General features: G+C 33.3%; 1 protein-coding gene across 1 annotated transcript; it reads right to left on the reverse strand.

Moving 5' to 3' along the window:
* Positions 1–662: 662 nt before the first annotated feature.
* Positions 663–15154, reverse strand: LOC132713830 (outer mitochondrial transmembrane helix translocase-like). The gene is made up of 10 exons (XM_060696505.1): positions 14815–15154; positions 13055–13096; positions 10626–10803; positions 9228–9296; positions 8611–8699; positions 6550–6592; positions 5794–5990; positions 4890–4940; positions 4148–4296; positions 663–2927 (listed from the first exon to the last, which is right to left on the reverse strand). The coding sequence occupies exons 1-10, from the start codon at positions 15124–15126 to the stop codon at positions 2807–2809; spliced, it is 1251 nt and encodes a 416-aa protein (XP_060552488.1). The 5' UTR covers positions 15127–15154; the 3' UTR covers positions 663–2806.
* Between the last annotated feature and the right edge of the window lie 244 nt (positions 15155–15398).

Consider the following 15398-nt stretch of genomic DNA (forward strand, 5'->3'; position numbering starts at 1 on the left):
CAACATTTCTCAAACGAAAAACAGTGTTTGGGGCCTAAATAGGGCCTAAATAGGGCATTTTTTCACTGTTTGAGGCCTCAAAAAGGGGGGGGCAAAAAGCCGTCGAAACACGCTTATATAAGGGAAAAGGTTAAGTACCTTGAACTTTTCACCATGTAGTCATCTAAAACAGCAATACCCATAGAAATGGTGCGCAACAATGATTTCTCAGAAATGGGGGACAAAACTGTAGGAGTAAAGTAACAATAAGATCTAGCCTATAATGATGTGATTTGAAACTTAATATTCATCACCTCCTCTTCCAGATACTACTACATACATCACAAGTTAAAATACAATAGTCACACAAGTCTACTTTAGTTCAACTTTAATAAACAATAAATATATCAATATACAAACAACACTATTATTTCATTCAATTCACATGTACAATATACATGTACAATTTATGTATACTATAGACAAAAGTTCTAATACTGTACAAAGATCTCTTAAAGCCATAAATTTATCACAGCTTTCGTCTTGCAAGGTTTTCATCAAAATAGTAACTGATAATAATCAGGTTTGATGAACACCTTGCAAGATAAAAAGCTGTAATACTCAAAATTACCTGTGACAGACAAAATAAATTATAATTTTGTAAATGAATCTTCTTTACTACAACTACAACAACACTGTTATATACAAGAAAACTTTCAGGTGATGTCAAGTAAAAATGGAATTAAAGGTTTAAATATAATGATAAAAAATGTTACAAAAAAAATCATCTTACATCACACTATAAATGGAATGAATTTAAGAAACAGTACACATTGTTTACATACATTATTATAATTTAAATGCTAATTTGAATTTACTTAGCTTTTGACCTATTGGCCTTCTTCTCCATCATTTATTATACATACAAATCAGACAAAACAAGTGATGAAATGACATTGAGGGAAACCCACAGTGGCATTGTTTGCCATTTGCCACGTTTTCAGAAGTGTTTACCACGAAAAGTTGTTATGTTTTTAAGTTATTTTTCCACAGATTTCCGATTGTCTTCCTATATTGGTCAGTTAGGTCAACATTATATATTTATGTATATAAAGAAACTGAAAATAAAATAACGCCTGACTTTTTGATTGCTATATTTACCTGATTAAGCAGATAGTTTAAATGTTCTAGTATTGGGACATTCTAGTATTCTTGTGTTCTAATATGTCTCACTTTTTTACTATTTGTGGGAGACAGACTGTCTGACATTTAAGATTGTCATTGGATGATAATTATATAATCTTATTTGATAAGCTCACGATTACAAAGTTATATGATAATTTAGAATGCCACACCTAGTATGTAAAAGCAAGCATAAGTGGTGCCTGGAAGTGATTATATCTATATGTAGGAGCGTAGGAGCAAACAATAATCTACCAAACTTTACTTGTTGTCAGAAGTTAAAATTGAATACATGAGTTTCTTGTATATCAGGCAAGATTGTCTACACCAGTGCTAGAAAACCCTGTCTAACACCCTCTGTGCAAGACAGGTCACATGCTTTAAAATACATAATTCTGTGTGCCTTTTATGAATGAAATGTGTTCATAAGAAAATTAAAGGTTAATAATCCATGCTGTAAATTACAGCAAAATTAGATATTTTCTCTAACTAACTACAGTTAAGCTGACACATCCCTGCAGTCTGATCTTGGTCTGCACTGTTCACTATCCAGATAGTACTTGACTTTTAATTTTCACAAAAAAACAATGAATGGCCTTGTCAAGATTAAAAGATGGAGAATTTCATGTCAGACATTTATTATGGTACAAGTTAACTAATGATATTATGCTGTATCATATTATGAAGCCTTAATCAGTTTAGATATATATTATTTCATGTTTTCCGGTGTTTTACTGTAATATATCAATATATATTCTAATAAACCACTAGTGAAATTTATAAAATATTATTTTCACTGTAGCCAGACTATATCTGAATGTGGATGAAAAGAATATCAAAACTAAATGGAATAACAAGCAAAAAAATATACAGTCATACAAAAAAATATAACGTCCTACGTAAATTTTACTTCTTTAGGAAAAGAAAGTCGATGTCATCATTCATCATGTAAAAAATGTAACAAAATTAGAGAAATTTAACAGAACTATATTTCAAACATGATGTCATAATGTGATAACGTCATAAAGGAGAATGCCCGACGTTACGCGGCAAAATCAGTTTGTTTGTTTGTTTCATTTTACGCCTTTTTCAACAGTATTTCAGTCATATAGGCGGGTAGTTTCCTAACCATCGTTCCTGGAGAGTTACACCAGTACTAAACTACCTTCCTCCGCGCTAAACTACCAAAGCATCTCCCGGGGATCGAACCCACGCCAGAGAGGTAACTGGATTAGAAGTCATCGACTCTAACCCCTCGACCACGGAGGCGGTTCGGCAAAATCAGTAAAAAGTACTTAAAATCACTTAAAAAGTATGAAATAAAAAGAAAATTTATTTGTTTTATAAGATTGAAATATATTTCATTCGTGAACACCAGCTATTCTATTTAGAAATATTGCATCTGGTGCTCACTCAGTGGAAACTATTTCAATCTTTCATGCAAAACAATCAAATATCCTCTATGTAAAATAAGTACATCTAAAAATGATAAAATGTTTAGTAATGGTCTAATGATGAGTAAACAATCGAACATATAAGCTCAAATAATTACAGTTTATGATACAATAATGTAATATTGTTGATTGATTGGCACAGAATTAATTGCTGTATATTACACAAGTCACTGAGTATATCTTCACTATAGTTAATCCAGCTGTATATTTGATATAGAGTCAGTCATTGTCTGTTTAGATATACGTATTTTGTTGATCCCAACTTCCAGATCCTGTACATTAATATTCCTCATTGGTCCATCAATTCTCTCACTATATATACAAGATAAAAACATAAAAAAAGTGTTATAATTTAGCAAAACACATTCACAACAATGTTAACCTATAGATAAGATTGTCAGCATTTATAACTGTTGCAAGCTATTTATTTAACTTATTTCAAGTGAATAACTTATTATAGTTTTCACATTGCTATTATCAGGGTGTGAACAGTGATTTGTTTAAACTCATAACCTTACAAACAAGAGCGATCAGTGATCACATTTGTCGCCTCATGATGGCCAATTTCATGTTGGGACAAGTTTTGTGACAGACGGACAAACAGACAGACGGACAGTGCACAACTAGACTTGGTACTGATCATTCCTGTAAAGTTTGGATAAAATTGCACCAGTAGTTTATGAGGAGTAGTCCGTACAAGCTTTTGTGTATCTGGCAACACACAGAAAAAAAACACCTTTTTATCAAAGGGCCATAACTCGGCCAAAAATCATTCAACCCGAAAACCTGTGCAATATGTGCAAGGACTTGAGCTACAGATCAATCCTGTAAAGTTTCATTGAAATTGCATTAGTGGTATAAGAGAAGTAGTCCTAACAAACTTTAAAAATAAAAATTATTAAAGGGCCATAACTCTGACAAAAATCATTGAATTGGAAAATGCTGACAATATGCACAACTAGACTTGGTACTGATCATTCCTGTAGTTTGGATAAAATTGCACCAGTAGTTTATGAGGAGTAGTCCGGACAAGCTTTTGTGTATCTGGCAACACACAGAAAAAAACACCTTTTTATCAAAGGGCCATAATTTGGCCAAAAATCATTCAACCGGAAAACCCGTGTAATATGCGCAAGGACTTGAGCTACAGATCATTCCTGTAAAGTTTCATTGAAATTGCATTAGTGGTATAAGAGAAGTAATCCGGACAAAACTTTAAAAATAAAAATTATTAAAGGGTCATAACTCTGACAAAAATCATTGAACCGGAAAATGCTGACAATATGCACACCTAAACTTGGTACTGATCATTCCTGTAAAGTTTGGATGAAATTGCACCAGTAGTTTATCAGGAGTAGTCCGGACAAGTTTTGTGACGGGCGGACGGACGGACAGACAGACGACGGAGAAGTGATCCCTATATGTCGCCACTACTCCGTAGAGGCGACACAAAAATCAAGTAATCAAAATAAAGTATACATTATAATTATATATACAGAGTTAAAGCCATTAAAGTATAATGTATAACTTACCAGTAATTATCACCATACTGTGATCTAGCAGCACTAACATAACTATGTACTCTGTTAAGGGCAGCAACTCTACAGGCTTCTTTAAGATCACTGCCTGAAAACCCCTCAGTTATGTCCCCTAGTCTAGAATAATCTATATCAGCATCTACCTAAAATACACATATTAATATTGTGATGTGCAATAAACAACATTTTTTTAAGGGAACTAGGCCCTATTTAGACCCCAAACACTTGTTTTCGTTTGAGAAATGTTGTTGAAAGAAGAATTTGGACTTGTGAGAGGCTAAAATTGGCCTCAGGTTGATCAGAAGGTAATGTGTAACAATGCTGAAAAGCCTTTGACTATATCTCAATTCATTGAGAAGATGCAGCACTTTGAAATCAGTTTTGATGGAAAAAATCAATGCAAAATAGTGATTTTTGGCAATTTTGAGATGTCCCCTTGTTGCCATGGTAACAGGAAATTTATGATTGAGCATGCTGTTACAAAGGCTATGGTCCAGTCAACATTTGTGCCAAGTTTGATGAATATTGAAGCATCTTTTATAGTTTCATAGCAATTTGAACTTGTAACAGGAGGCTTTTCAAAGAAAACAGCCATTTTTCACAAAATGGTCATGCAGTAAAGGGTTAAATGTGATTAGCTAAATCAATCGTTCACATTATTTCAGGGAAAATTGTAAAAAGGATTTATTTGATCACTAAGAATTTTCAATTTATTAAAGTATAAGAAAATACATACTTCTTCATCTTCCATGAGGAGAGACAATATTCCACGTCTTTGTTGTCTACCCTGTAAAATAACAATGTTAAATATAGATTTCTGGAAATCTTAGACTTATACCTGGCCTATAATGCTCAACTAAATTATTGCAACAATGAATTAACAGTTCCCTGAGCAGGGCAATGTTATAATTTTTATAACCTTTGATGAAATGTATCCAATGTCTCAGCCCTTGTCAATATGGGAAAACAATATGGGGATTAGTAAATAAATCTGTGATTGACACTCAATTCACTTTGTAAATTATTCTGGTTCGGATTAACTTTGACATCAATGGTATGATTTATATAGAGGCTCATTAAACACATGTCATTTATCTAGGTAAGATCAAGGCATTATAGGTAACTTTGTATGCTTTACATGTTGTTTTTTAACAGAAAGGTGTCTTGTATCAGGTAACTGTATTGAATCATTTATAATGAAAAAATACTAAAATCTATGTATATTTCAAGTTGGGCAAAGAAATGTTTTGATAGAATGACCATCTAATGTGTCAGAAACTTCAAAAAAGCTTTCCAATTAGCTCCACCTTCTGCATTATAACTTCCAAGTCAAAGGACAGTCTTTAATACAATTCCTATCAATCTTCATGCTTAATTATTTTAACTTTTATAGTGTGGACAAAGTTGAACTGAAAAAAAAATACTCTTAACTTAGCATATATATGTAGTTGTTTTGTTTTAATTGGGTTTTACGTCACACCAACACATTATAGATCACATGGCAACGTTCCAGCTTTACTGGTGGAAGCAGACCTCAGGAGCCCTTCCCTGCAGTATTTCAGACACGAACCATCTGAGTAAAACCACCAACGTTGCGTTAGCATATAGTTATATTGCCCTGTGAGTGACCAGTGACTTACAGGCATTCCAATTTTAAAAGTACAGGGCATTCTTCTCAATATAGCAGCATCAACATCTTGTGGTCGGTTTGTGGCTCCCATAATGATAACCTGACATGATGGATCTGTTATTAGACCATCCCAGAAACTCATAAACTGTGTCTTGATCATCAATGTTGCCTCATGATCGTTTGATGATCTTACTCTCAGGAATGAATCTGTCAACATATATGTACAAATGTGTTAGTTCTGTTACCATAGGGTAAACTTGCTATACTGCATAGTTATAATCTTCACTTTCTGAAGATCTTGAATAAAATTATCAGGTTAACAATACAAAAGATATATTCAGACAAGTACTACAGCTTCATGATGCATTACTGTTCATATAGTGATCAATATGTTGCGCTTAATTTTTTGATATATATCAACTATGTTGTAACTGATAAAATTGTATCTTTACCCTGGGACTAAAATTAATGGGAAACCTCATATTTGCTGAGTCTCAAAGTATCTTTATTTTATGTAACGTTTTGTATCCGTACAGATATATGTATGCTTGTACTCAGCTGAAAAAAACATACTGAAGTCACCTTTTGGTTTGACAAATCTTGTTTTTCTAAAGAAATCTTTTAAGAGAAAACTCAAAGGACATATTTCTATTGTTTTTTATAAATACGGTATAACAAATATTTTAAATTCTTCTTGAAAATGTTCTTATTGTAGGAAAATCCACTTTAATTGATGTAATGTAGAGAATTTATAAACATCACTCACCTATCTCATCTATAAATATGATAGATGGCTGAAGTTTCAATGCCTACAAAACATAACACATTCACAATTAACATTTTTATGTTGCAAAACGTTTTCATAACATGGGGCTTAAACTGTAAAATATTTATTAACTAAAAAATTAACAATCAGTGAAACAAAAATAACAAGCAATTATCATAGTATTGCAAGCAATCCATAAGTCCCCTACCGGTAAGAGCCCAAGCAACATTCTGAAGGGCCATTTGCCATTCACTTATGTTCCTATTTTAAGTAAATTTGTTGAAAAAGTTCTTTAAAAGTGATCACAGGAAACAGTTTTTATGTACAGACAGACGGACTGAAGGACACTCTAAAGTTATTTTTTAAACATCCCTGTTATCAAAATATATCATTTTTAAAATCCTATCATGATTGAAGAAGTTTCTCAAAAAAAAATCTAAGTTCAAAAGGGGCATAATTCTGGAAATAGTCTTGCTAGAGTATTGGACCATCACAAATGTTGAGTGATAATAAGAAACATTTATATGAAGTTTGAAGTAGATACATTCAGAAAAAGAAGTTTAAAAAAAAAAAAAACAATGTTTTTTCATGAAAATTTTAAGTTCAAGGGAGGTAATTCTGATAAATTTTGTGCTAGAGTTGTAAACCTTGTCACATATGATGTGGTTGATTACAAGCAACTTATGTTTAAAGTTTGAAGAAAATACCTTAAGAAATAAAGAACTTATAGTGAAAAAACTTAAAAACTAGAATCAGAAATCTTGAAATTCAGTCTATTTGTTGCCATAGCAACCAGAATTTTCAACATAGGAAGATAAGAAAAGGATGTGCATAATTTCCATACTGCCATATACCCATATGTCAAGTTTCATAAACATATTTTCAGTACTTTTTGTGTTATCACTGGATCCAGGTTATGTGTAAAATTTGCCATATTTTCAATCTATTTGTTGCCATAGCAACCAGAATTTTCAACATAGGAAGAAAAGAAAAAGACGTGCATAATCTCCATACTGCCATCTATCCATATATCAAGTTTCATAAAAATATTTTCAGTACTTTGTGCGTTATTGCGGGATCCAGGTTATGTGTAAAATTTGCCATATTTTCAGTCTATTTGTTGCCATAGCAACCAGAATTTTCAACATAGGAAGAAAAGAAAAAGACGTGCATAATCTCCATACTGCCATCTATCCATATATCAAGTTTCATTAAAATATTTTCAGTAGTTTTTGTGTTATCGCGGGATCCAGTTTTGTGGACGGACGGACTGACGGACGGACAGACGGACGGACTGACGGACGGACAGACGGACGGAGGGTAAACCTAAAGTCCCCTCTGGTAAACCGGTAGGGGACTAATAAACTGATAAGGGAATTTATATGACTGTTATTTGTAAAACATTCGCTATCAACAATATTTCTTTTAGTTATAGTACAGAGCTAAAGCATGGAATCAATTTTCCCCTAAAATGAGAGAACATACAGAAATATGTGCATTTCATACATCCCCTAAAAACAATTATGTAATTATTAAGATAGCCTAAACTAAACATATACCAAGCAGTGATGTGTGCAGTAAGAAATTTGTTTTTCTGTATTTCTTTTTAATTTTCTTCAGTAAATTGTTTTGTTGTCTATGCTTAATGAGGGTCCATCCGCCCTTTCAACAGACCCAGGGCATGTCACCAGTCATCCCCTTAAAATGTATTAAAATCGAAAGTGGTGACCTATTTGATGGAAATTCTGTAATTCACTGAATGAACCCAACAGGAATGTAATTAATTTTAGTTATTATTAGTGAAAAAATGCACAGGAGGCCAATTAGACCATTATTTGAATTATGTTAGGATGTTGAATGTCGCTGCCTAAAATAATGGATCAAGAAGCGGACATGACATAGGCCATACGGACACACGGGCAAGCAATGGTGCTTCAGACAGCTGTTATCAGTTTGATGCCTCAAACATGCATTACAGACAGACTCTTCAATGAATAATATCATATTTGTTATTTATATGTTCAGACTTGAATGATTGGTTGATATAGTTTAGTATCTCACCAATGAGAATACAGCTTCAGCTCGTTTCTGTGACTCGCCATACCATTTATCTACCAGTGATGAAACTTGAAGGTTGATAAATCTTGCACCTGTAATATTACATCATGTCTATTTTAGAGAAGTAACAATTATTTCATTCATCATTATCATACAGATATTTTAAAAGTCTTAAACAAAATATGTATTCTGATGATATCAATCCTTAAAGAGACTTCACAGAGGTTTTTGACTGGAAATAATTTTTTGAGATAACTGTTCCATTTGATGAAGGATTTTATACACATAACTTATGTGCAAATTTCAGATCATTCGCTCACTCCATTTTTCCAGGATAATTATTTTAAATGTGGAAAATGACCAAATTGAAAACGCTATTAACTTAAACCATGTAAATGTGTTTGAAAAATTTTCTATAATATATCAAAGTTTATAGTTTATCATCAATGCACAACAGTATCAGATCTATAGATGGAATATAATGAATAAACCATGTGTCATTTCTAGACAGCTTTACTGGTCTAAAATATTAAAATAAAATTATTTTTTTGGTTTATTTCACCTCTTCTAATGAAGTAAGATATAATAACTAAAAGCAGTAGTATATTATTATAACCTACCAGCAGCTTTTGCTGTAGCTTTAGCAATCATTGTTTTCCCACAACCAGGTGGTCCATACAATAACACACCTAGATAAAAATATCTTATATAATACAATAAAGATGTCAGTAAAAAATACAATCAGTTATAGTACATTCAGGCCATATCTAATTTTCAACATGACCTTCAAAAATCTGAAAGACATAAACATAATGTATGTCAAGGTAAGCTACCCACACCTTTAAAATTGACATTAAACAAGGACAAACAAATCTGGCAACTTCTTATTATTTCCTGCAAAATGACAAATATTTCTTACACATCTATGGCTTCTCCCTATAAATACACAATGATTTTATAATAAAACTGATATTTCATGTATTTGTATATCAAACTGTTGCCAACTTATCTTTATAATTTTATCAGACTATCTCACTTGATATTAATAACTGTCAGTTTATTATTGTAAAAAGCTGTGTTTTACAACTAATATCTGCATAATGTAACAGGTAAACAGACAACCAACCAGAGGGGAATTCTTGATATAATATTTGAGCCGTGTCATGACAAAACCAACATAATGGGTTTCGACCAGCATGGATCCAGATCAGCCTGCGCATCCGCGCAGTCTGATCAGGATCCATGCTGTTCGCTATTAGGTTCTCTACTTGTAATAGATTGGGTAAGCGAACAGCATGGATCCTGATCAGACTGCGCAGGCTGGTCTGGATCCATGCTGGTCGCAAACCCATTATGTTGGTTTTGTCGTGACACGGCTCATTTGTTTTGTTAAATTACCATATTTCATACTATAACAGAAAACATGGCATTTTGCCCAATCACCATGGGGCCATTATAAGGCTCCAATGCCAATCCAACAACCTCTTTTATTCAAATTTCCAAAGATTTATTCCAAACAGCTGCCAGAAAATTAAACATTTTCAACTTTTGTGAAAAGTTGAACTGGAAAAGTTGAACTGTTTAGACTTGTTTCTTTAAAAAAGAAACAAATTATGTGCATATTAACAAAATATTCTTTTTGACTGTAAATTGCTTTTGATTAATATTATATTTATATAGCTGCATTACAAAGTTTATTGCGCTTGTTGAAGAAAATAGTATTATGCATGCCACCTTATTTAACTTGTTCAATAGATTCAGTATTCTCTATGTATGCATAGATCCCTGACCTTTATAATTCTAATTATCAGATTGGTGGATTACAATGAAAATATCACCACAAATATTTGTCAACAAAAGAGCACTGCTGCACATGTCAAAGTTAAATCAGTGGTAAAATCTATTTCTATTCAAGTAAAATGTCAGAGTAAGGATCTATGCAATTACTGTCTATAAACTGATATTCCTTTTAGTCAATTTATAACAATTCTATAACACTGCCAGATAGTTTAACATACCTTTAGGTGGTTGAACTAGTCTTGACCTTGGAAATAAATCTCTCCTCCTGAAGGGAAAAATAACCATGTCTTGTATTTGTTCTATAGTTTCCTCTAGACCCCCGATATCTTCCCATGATACAGTCATTGACAACGGATCAACCAAGTTTGCTGCTATACACAACTCATAATCTGTCAGCTGCAAAATAAATTTACTTCGGAATTAAGAATATTTGGAAATTTTCCGCTAGTAACGTAGTTACAAACAAACTTTTACAGTAACTGCTTTGAAAATAAGCAAAACAGTTGACTTATCTATTTTAACGGGTAATTCACTGTGAAGCTATAACGGAAAAGGTTAGTTTGTACCTACAGATTACATGTAGCTGGGAAAAACCTACTTTGCCGAATTCCTGATAACGTCTATTTAATGCAGGTTGTTAACTTGAATAAAACATCAAATTTTATTTAAAATGTACATGTACAGTGAAAATGTGAACATGTTTTAAAAGACTTCATCTTGAGAAAAGAAAAAATTACCCATGATTACACTAAAAGTCAAAATCGATAACTAAAATAATAATTAATATTCTTAATTTATCATAGTTTACAAAAATATCTGATCTGGCTTGGGTTTGACTTACAGTGAGTGTTGTTTTTTTTTAAATATCAAATTTTCTATACCGCTATGTGACATGCAAATAATTGTAGATAATATTGGCAGCTGTATAACGGTATACCTAACTGATAGATCCGTTCTCTGGCCTTTTATTTGAATATTAATCATGAATTGAATTGAAATTGTTTTGTTAACATTTAAATATGTTGTGGTGAAATTCTTATTGTATTGTATTGTTATTGTAATCTGAATAGAATAGAATAATTTTTATTTCCAATCAAGGGTTATGTTAAACTAGACCAATCACTGAAGGTGATTAATACCCCCACCAGCAACTTTGACTTTTAAAAAATAAGTGGTCTAAAGAAAAATTTGAACACAACCTAAAGTAAATGAAATATCATTGACAGAATTATTGGCTCCAACTTTGGAGCCATTGGCTCCAACTTTTTCTGATTGGCGAATTTGGTGGCGCAAACTAATTTTGACCCAGAGGGAACACAGTTGAACTGTGTACAAAGAATTATTTCAATTAATTGCAATACTAACCTGGGTCTTCTTATAAGCAGAATGCTATGAAAATACATTTATATTTTGAAACTAAATGTGAGATATTGTCTGGAAACCATTTTTAGTAACCTTGACCCCAGGGGGTCCAAATGCAATAACAACTGGGGTCTTCATAAAAGCTCCCTATACACTAAGTTTGATTACAATATCTCATTCCTAACTCTAGTTATTGTCCGGAAACCATTTTTCTATTTTTAGTAAAAGTGACCTTAACCTTTTCCCTTATATAAGCGTGTTTCGACGGCTTTTTGCCCCCCCCCTTTTGAGGCCTCAAACAGTGAAAAAATGTCCTATTTAGACCCCAAACACTGTTTTTCGTTTAAGAAATGGTGTTAAAAAAAGTGACCATTTTTTCGGCGCCGTCCCCCATCCAAATAATACATCAGGGGATGTGCCCCCTTCTGTTTGGGGGGTTTGAAGGGGGGCGGAGTCCCCCTCATCGCCAAGAAAATTTTGGACTTGTGAGAGGCTTAAAATGACCCCAGGTTGATCATAAGGTAACGTGTAACCAACGCTGAAAAGCCTTTGACTCTATCTCAATCCCTTGAGAAGTTGCAGCACTTTGAAATAAATTTTGATGGAAAAAATCGAGGCAAAAAAGTGATTTTTGGCAATTTTGAGATGTCCCCTCGTTGCCATGGTAACAGGAAATTTAAGACTGAGCATGTCGTTACAAAGGCAATGGTCCAGTCAACATTTGTGCCAAGTTTGATTAGTATTGAAGCATTTTTCATAGTTTCATAGCAGTTTGAACTTGTAAGAGGAGGCTTTTCAGTGAAAATGGCCATTTTTCACAATATGCTCATGGGGGAAAGGGTTAAACTTGAACCCAGGGGGTCGAAATGAGATACCAACCGGGGTCTTCATATAAGCTTGCTTTACACCAAACATATTAGCTTGCTTTACACCAAGTTTGATTGCAATATCTCATTCCCAACTCTATTTATTGTCGGGAAAACATTTTTCAAATTTTAGTAACAGTGAACTTGACCTTGACTCCAGGGGGTCCAAATGCAATACTAACCTGGGTCTTCATATAAGCTTGCTATACACCATGTTTGATAACAATATCTCATTTCTAACTCTAGTTATTATCTGGAAAACATTTTTCTATTTTTAGTAACAGTGACCTTGACCCCAGGGGGTCCCCAAATGCAATACTATATACCCCCCTAAACTTCGTTTGTGGGGGCATAATAAAAAAATTTTAATTAGTGGGTATTTCAAAATGACACGAAATTTAAGAAATGGTAGAGATTACCTTCACATCCTTCACTCCCAGCTGTCTTAACATTGCTTCAGCCTGTAAACACAAACATTCATTCTTTTAAGGAAAAACAATGCCAATAAAACTAATCTTGTCCTCCTATTAAATGAACAAATGTAAAAAGTATTTTCATATACATCTCCAGTGAATATCTCTGGTTATATTATTATTCAAAAGTAAATATAAATTTCAATAATTAAACTTTTGTATAGCATCTAATATTTTGGTTGCATCTTAATTCATGCTAACATAGTACTAGAAAGAGCATCAAAACACGAGGCTATCTGATTTGTACGCCCCCGAGTATTAATCAGATGGCCGAGTGTTTTGATGTTCTTTCACTTCTGTATTATAGTGAAACATAAAAACAATGTGCTTCACTACGGGAGGGACGGAAGGACAGACAGAGCTTCAAAAACTATATGCCTCCCCAATAAGACAAATTGTGCAGGGAAATGTCTTCCTTTCTGATTAGTCCTATAACATAAGACATTTCCATTAGTACTACGTTTACTCAAATGTCTTATTGACTCCTTCATAAGCATTTAGCAAAACGCGAAAAGCGATTTTAAAGCCCTACATAAACTGTTATTACTCAATAATAATACACAGAAAGCCTGAGCAGGACCACAGGCCCCATGAGGACTGTAGCGCTCTTAGATAACATGTATGATATATATAAATTAATTTGAAATCACATTAAAATCAATAAAAAATATATCTAACAAGTTTGAGAAATTCTTTAGTGCACAGGGCGCTGCCATATCCTTGCCCCCATTCTGCCTGTTACCAAAAGGGGTTGTAACGGTGCCAAGGACTCTATAATAGAATTAGGGTCAGTTGTGACCAAAACTAGGCCCAGACCAAATAAACATGTAACAACCCTTATATACAAGGGTTCCAACACCAAAAAATGCAATTTTCGCCCTAACCTCAATGAGAAGCGAATTTCTTTTCCAATTTTTCAAGAAAATTATATATTTTTTATGTGTACATGTAGCATACTTATGGTACTTTCAATAAATTATAGCAACTTGTTCTTTTAACCATGCATATAGTAACATGCCGAACACACAAACTTATTCTAAAACAAATTTTTTGCTTAGTCCACCGAGAAGTTGCAACATTGTAAACAACGTTGTCCCGTAAAAAAAACAATTTACAACAATGAACACACAAAGCAAACTTGAAAGGCTAGAGTTCAATAAAAAAGACTATTTTGCAAAACATACATGTACGATTACAACAGAAAACCACGTAAGCGTTTTTTCTTTCTTTCTCTTGCTAACTTTCACTGAGAATGGCCATTCGCAATTAAGGTACGAAGGATTAGCCAAGGTTTCTGGTTAGCCAATACAACAGATGCTGGTGACAAGCGAATGGCCTTTCTCTAAGAAAAAGTTTGCAAGTGAAAGAAAAACCGCTTACGTGGTTGTGTGTCTGTAATCATGTGATGAGTTCGGCGATTTCAGGAAATATTCCAAGCACTCTGATGATAGGTAGAACACCACCAATTTATTTGTTTCTGTTTACAGTACAATAAACCTGCATTTACTTAGTTACAAAGTGCAATAAAGATCTGTTTTACATGTATACAGAACATGTTATGCTTGATATTAAATTACTAAAGCTTATTGCACCATCAGTAGCACCAAATTTACGATATTATTCAGGGGCGCGAGAAGCACGGGCTCCAAGTGTCTGTGGATCTAGAACAAATTCATTCACTCATTGACATGTATAAAATACCATACCCTTTCTCTTGACTTCTGTTTTTCTTTTCTAGTAGGGTCCATGGCATTTGTCATGTAATTTACAGCAAAGTATGTTAAAGCTATTGACGCTGCTAAACCGATGCCTGATGAAATCAGTTTAGCGACAAGTTCACGCCTAGCTACAGAGTCCGCAGTTTCACGAGTAGCTTGGCTAGAAAAATTTTGCAAGATTTCATTATCTGGTACATCTATAACATCAGTTGGTTTTTGAGCCAGTAATTTTACAAATTCTATAAGCTCATTGAACTTTTGTTTGACAGTTTCGATATTGAAGGACACGGGCGCCGCCATGTTTGTTTATTAAAAGTATTGCTTGATTTACTTATACTAGATAAATCGAATTGTTCTTAAGCTTTATCCGGGTTCGACTAAAATATGCATAATTATAATATGATTATTGCGAAACGGAGGTTAATTTTAGAGAGACACGTGAGACATTTTGGCGCAAATTTCGTCCGTAAGTAATAGTTCTGATTAGGTTCTTTCTATATAGAAGGGTTGTAGCTGTATGCGTTCGGTTAAATAATGGTTTTCATAATTTTGCATGAATCAAACTAAACAGA

This window comes from Ruditapes philippinarum, unplaced genomic scaffold (genome assembly GCF_026571515.1).
Source record: "Ruditapes philippinarum isolate M1 unplaced genomic scaffold, ASM2657151v2 ctg587_1_1_1_1, whole genome shotgun sequence".
In the NCBI taxonomy this organism is placed as follows: domain Eukaryota; kingdom Metazoa; phylum Mollusca; class Bivalvia; order Venerida; family Veneridae; genus Ruditapes; species Ruditapes philippinarum.

Bases quoted from the DNA above. Each gene is read 5' to 3' on its own strand.
- LOC132713830 (XM_060696505.1), bottom strand. From the start codon at position 15,126: ATGGCGGCGCCCGTGTCCTTCAATATCGAAACTGTCAAACAAAAGTTC. The intron at 6,593-8,610 runs GTGAGATACTAA...TATGTTTTGTAG, and splicing joins CTGAAGCTGTATTCTCATTG to GCATTGAAACTTCAGCCATC. The intron at 2,928-4,147 runs GTAAGTTATACA...TTGTATATATAG, and splicing joins CAGTATGGTGATAATTACTG to TGAGAGAATTGATGGACCAA.